The 5,415-nt window shown below is 61.1% G+C and overlaps 1 protein-coding gene across 1 annotated transcript; it reads right to left on the reverse strand.

The window, feature by feature from the left end:
* Positions 1–697: 697 nt before the first annotated feature.
* On the reverse strand, positions 698–5,151 carry THY1 (Thy-1 cell surface antigen). The gene is made up of 4 exons (XM_065738467.1): positions 5,115–5,151; positions 2,998–3,082; positions 2,580–2,915; positions 698–2,254 (listed from the first exon to the last, which is right to left on the reverse strand). Exons 2-4 carry the CDS (start codon positions 3,032–3,034, stop codon positions 2,142–2,144), a joined length of 486 nt encoding a protein of 161 aa, XP_065594539.1. The 5' UTR covers positions 3,035–3,082; positions 5,115–5,151; the 3' UTR covers positions 698–2,141.
* Positions 5,152–5,415: the final 264 nt, after the last annotated feature.

Raw genomic sequence — 5,415 nt, forward strand, 5'->3', positions numbered from 1 at the left:
AGGATGGATAAGGGGGGAGCGGGAAGGCGGTCTGAGTTTTGTACCCTGGGGAAAGCCACAGGGAAAGGAGCACAGTGGGACGGGGCCGGGAGAGCCCACCCCCACAGCCCCGCAGTGACACTGGGGGGGGGACATCACGGCACAACCCTCGGCACCGCTCCCTGACGCTGACCCGCCCGGTGAGCCGGCACGGCGGCGGCTGTGACTCAACCAGCACCTGCTGATGAGGATGCAATTACAGTGGCATCCTCCTCCCCGCTGCCCAGCTCCGGCTCCAGACCGAAACAGGGAGGGCCACGCGTCTGCACCTGGGTGTGACCACGAGAGGTTCCGATGGGGTCACCCGTAGGGGTGAGCACACCCCGTGGCTCTGGGATGCGTTGTGTGCCCAACCCCCCTCCCACGCTCTCCCTGCCCGCAGGATGCCAGGGCTGCCTCCATGCTGCAGGCGGGGCAGGATGGAGACGGTGTGCTGAGGGAGTTTGTGCCCATGTGCCCAGGGATCCCCGCTGGTACCTACCCTGCTCACCCCTCTCCCCACCCCGCAGGTGGCCCCAGTCCTGAGCTCACAATGGGCTGAGAAGGGTTCTCCAGTATGGAATGGAAGCATTAGATGGGGAGAAGGGGGGGGGCACCCCCCAGCAGGGCAAACCATGCCCCCCTGCAGCCCCTCGCCGCACACACAGGTGGCCACGGCTCCAACACACAACCTAAGGTTTTATTGTGCAGACAGAGGAGAACTCCCGGAGGATGGGCATAGTGTTGTTGCTTTTCGTAAAGTTGGCTTTTCTTTTCTTTCTTTTTTTTTTTTTCTTTTTTTTTTCTTTTTTCTCATTTTTTTTTTTTGTTTTTTCCTTATTTTTTTTTTCTTTTTTCTCCTTGAACAGAATTTCTTTGTCGACAAGCTGTGGAAACAACTACGAATGTTCACAAAAAAAATGAGACTGGGAGACGCGTCCGTGCGGTCGGCCGGGCTCTGCCCTGCCCCAGCCACGGGCAGCACTAGACAGCAAGCAAGCAGGCAGGGGCAGGCAGTGGGGTGGGAGGCAGTGGGGTGGGAGGCAGTGGGGTGGGAGGCAGCTTTCAGTGGCCAGAGAAAAGCAAGGAGTGGGGACCAGCTGCTGGGTATTGCTCTCAGCTGTGGGGCACTGCACGAGGAGTGCGGTGTGGGGTTCAATCCGCAGAGCTCGTGCTCTTGCCAACACCTCCCCCACCCCTGTGCCCTTTCCTGGGAGAGCTTGCTGCTCTTTCTGGGTCCACTGGCTCCTGGGGTCCTTTGGCACGTGGGGACAGGCTGGGGCTGTGCTTGGGGTCCCTCTCCTCACTAGTGCTGACCACTGGGAAACATCCTAGCTTGACTGAAGGTGGCCTTAGACACATTTTTTCTACCCCTAAATAGAGACAGGGAGATGCTGAAAGGGAGCGGGGAGGCAGGAGGGGGTACACGGGCTCCTCCCAGCGGTACGATGGGGCTGGAGGACAGGGACGCGTGCCACGGGGAAGAACGGGGAGCCCAGATGTTCCCCAGATGTTCCCCAGATGAAGCCGAGGAGTGCTGCGGAGGAGCCCCCTCCCAAACCAGGCTCACTCCCCTGGGGGCACGGGGCTGTGGCTAGCTCAGAGAGGCTCTGCAGGCCTCGCTGTGGGGCTGACAGCACTGCTCTCGTCACGGCTATGGGCTGGTCCCCCCCTGGCTCCAGCTCGGCTGCAATGGACAGAAGTCACTGGGTCACCCGGTGCTGCAGACCCCAGCACCGGGACCTCACCCCACTCTCTCCCATCACCACCCTTACCTGCTCGTCCAGCTGTCTTTCCCCAGGCCGAACAAAACCCCAAAAGCTTAAGGGGTGGGAGAAGCACGGGGCTGAGGCTGCGGTCCCCCAGCACCATCCCAAGCACGGGGAGGGCACGATGGGAGCAGCGATGCTGCCTAGCAGAGCCACCATGCAGCGGAGCAGGGCGTGATGGCAGGGCTGAGCACAGGACGGTGGTTAGCGTTAGATACACGGCTATATAGAGATAACATAGAGAGGTTTCGTGTGTTCCAAATCTTCTCTTCCCGAGGGCTGCGCTCTGGCGGGGGAGGCGGGCTGGCTGGGGTGCTCCGTGGGGGTGCTGGGGGGTTTGGGGAGGGTTTCCTTTCACAGGGACACAAAGTCCACGGCTTGCAGGAGAGGCAGGGAGAGGAGGAGCAGCAGGAGCCACGAGGTGTTCTGGATCAAGAGGCTGAAGCCGGCACACTTCTCCAGTTTGTCTGTGAGGATGGGGAGCGGGAGAGAAAATGAGATCCCAAAGGAACGAGGTTAGGGTTAGGTGCTATGGGAGCCTGCTGCTCGCATCATCTCTGCCATACAAAGGCAGCCAGTCCCCCCCCCCCCCCCCCGACCCACTGCCCATTTCCCCTTCGACCTCATGGAACTGATGAGCTTTTGGGAACAGAGACCCTGGGAAACACCCAACCATGCCTGTGCCTGGTTTGGGAACACCCACAGTGGGATGTGTTTTGCTTTGCTGGCCCCGCAGAGCCCGGGGCAGGAAGGAAGGAGGAGCCAGAGGCCAAGCCCTGCTTGCACCCTCACCTTTGATGACAGTGATGTTCCTTATCTGGTTGCCAGTGTAGTCATTGGTGGCCTTCAGCTCGCACATGTAGACCCCCTCATCGCTGGTGGTGAAGCCCTGCAGGTGGAGGCACACCAGGTTCTTGTACATGGTGACGTTGGCTCGGCTCCGGTAGACGTTCTCAGAGACGCTGATGGTGCTGTGGATGACGTGCTTCCTGTTGTCCTTGGTGAGGCTGAATTCGTAGGTCAGGGGGTTGCTGGTTTTGTTCTCATAGCGGCAGTCCACGCGCAGGTTCTGGCCCAGCAGGCAGGCGCTCAGGTCCCGGATCATCTGGCAGTGTGCAGCCTGCAGCACTGGGACAGGCAAGCAGAAAGGGGAAAGGTGAGTGCTGGGGACACCCGAGCAGCCCCCCAGTCCCACCCCACAGAGCCCTACCTGTCAGGATGACAGCAATGCTGACGGTGGGGTTCATCTTCTCAAGGATGAGATGCCCAGAGGTGGCTGCCAGGAAGAGATGAGCCTGGGTGGGGGGAGAGATGTGGTGAGCCAGGCAGTGCCGTGGCACACAGCCATGCCGTTCTGACATGGGCACACACAGCATGGGCTGGAGGCTGCTGGGTCTTGTACCAATGATGCTATGCACTCTGGTATCCTTAGGGATGCCACCCGTGCTCTTTTCCCCCTGTGCATCCCCCGCAGCAGGCATGAAGCATGGCACAAACCCTCGTGCAGTGCCCACCCTGTGCCTGTGCAGGGCTGGGCTCGTGCTGGAGGACCGGGCAGGAGAATGGATGTGCCCGGTGCCTGCGCAGCATGGTGCCAGGTGAGGGATCCAGACTGCCCTCCCCCCATCCCCCCCACCCCCCCTCCCGCGGGTGAGCTCAGCAGAGATGACTCACTGCGATGCAGTGAGGGAAAGGGGCCAAGAGCAGCGGGAAGGAGGGACACGGCAGCTGGACACAGAGCTGAGCTGCTGAAGGATGGCACCCAGTCTCCAGGGGCTGAGCCTGGCTGCTGGGAGGAAGGGTTTTGGGACCCTGTTGGGTCCCTGTCCCTGCAACTCACCCTCTGAGGGCTGCTTGTGGTCTGCGTGACTTTGGAGCTGTGGATGTGCCATCCAAACCGCAGCCTTGCTGATGGTCTGATCCAACCAAGAGGAATCAATTAAAGGTTTGCAGCCCAGCCAAGCAATTGCATGGGGAATCCAGCCACAAACATGTGGAGCAGAGGGAAGGAGTGGGGGAGAAGCAGAGCAGAAATGGAGTTGAAGGATGCTCTGCAGTCAGTCCTCCTAGAGGGGACTGGGGGAAGTCCAAGAAGGGAACTGAATTAGCACCCATTGGATCCCAGCGTGGGAGAGGGGAGAGCAGAGCCCAGGCTGAGCCTGGCAAAGCAGCCAGGGAAGAGCTGGGAACTGCCTGTATCACAGCCAGCTGGATTTTACTTTTTAGCATTTTTTGGGTCTTTCATATAACATACAAAGCGGAAATACCAAAACCATTCACTCATGCTGAAGTTACAAAATGTCTCTATTTCACAACCTCAAACCCTGGTGATGCAGAAAAAAATCCCTTCTGCTTGGTTTCCATAACCAAGAGGATGTCAAAGGAGACATTGGCACAACAGAGGAGACTGAGTCTCCTTCACGCTCCTCCAAGCTGGCTCCTGCCCTTCACTTTCCTCTTCCCCAGCTCTGACTTGCTCCTCCTTGAGCATCCCGGGACACTGCTTAGGTCACATCCACATCAGCTCAGATGAGCTCCCAGAAAGGGTGACCTCCTCCCACTGATACACAAAAGCACTCTGATTTTCTCAGCTTCGTGTCCCAAAGCCCTTTGGTCCCCTGTGCCACTCAGCAGGAGCAGAGCCAGGTGTCACCCTCTCCTGTGTGTCCCCTCTCCTGTGTGTCCCCTCTCCTGTGTGTCCCCCTCTCCAGGGGCTGTGCACGGGGACAGGACTCCCAAGGGCACGGGCACCATCCAGCCCTGCAGAGCGAAGCTTTGCACAGTTGGTGCCACGCCATAGTGCTCCTCTGTGCTCACCACCGTGCCAAGCACGGGGTCACCGACGGGGGGGGTGGCAAAGGTGAGGACATCGGGGGTGAGAGACCCCGAGTCACACAAAGCTGCAAAAGGGGCAGCAAAAGGGGTTGCGGAGGGGGGGGAGGGGGGTGCGCGCGTCCGTGCAAGGAGCAGGGCGCGAGCATCCATCCTTGCAGGGATGCAGGTGGGTGCGTGTGCGCGCGGGCGTGCCCGTGGAGCAGCGCCGCAATCCCGACCCTCGGGAAATGCAGGGGAGGAGGGAAAGGGAGCAGCGATGCGAAAAATCGACAGCATCTCCCTCCATCACCGCCACCAGCCCCCACCTCCCTCCCACCTCACCTCTCCAAAACCCCCCTCCCCGCTCCGTGCGCGGTGCAGAGCATCACCGACGCGCAACCGAGGACCCCCAGCCCGGGGTGAGGAGGGAGGGGAGGGGGATGGCGGATCCCACCGGCTCCCCATTCTGCCCGGGTGCTGACATCCCCCGTGGGGTCCCGGGGCTCTGCCTACCTGCGGCGCGGTGCCGCCCGCCTCTGCCCGCTGCTCCCGGCGCTGCCGCCCGCTGCTGCCCGCGGATCCCGGCGGGGTGTGGGCGGTGCGGAGCTCCTGCAGTTTGGGAAGGGCCGATCGGGCGGTCCCAGCAAATCAGGACCAGGAGGCGTCACGCAGGCTCAGCCCCCAGCCCTGCGGTGCTTGGAGAGGGGCTGCTTCTGCAGCTTTGCCACTGCCCCCCCCACCCCCACCCCCCTCCTCCTCCACCCCCTTCCTCAGCTCCGGGCCTGGGTGTTGTGGGGTGATGGAAGGCTAAGGG

This window comes from Cyrtonyx montezumae, unplaced genomic scaffold (assembly GCF_038088225.1).
Source record: "Cyrtonyx montezumae isolate F1298 unplaced genomic scaffold, pur_monq_1.0 scaffold_22, whole genome shotgun sequence".
NCBI lineage: Eukaryota > Metazoa > Chordata > Aves > Galliformes > Odontophoridae > Cyrtonyx > Cyrtonyx montezumae.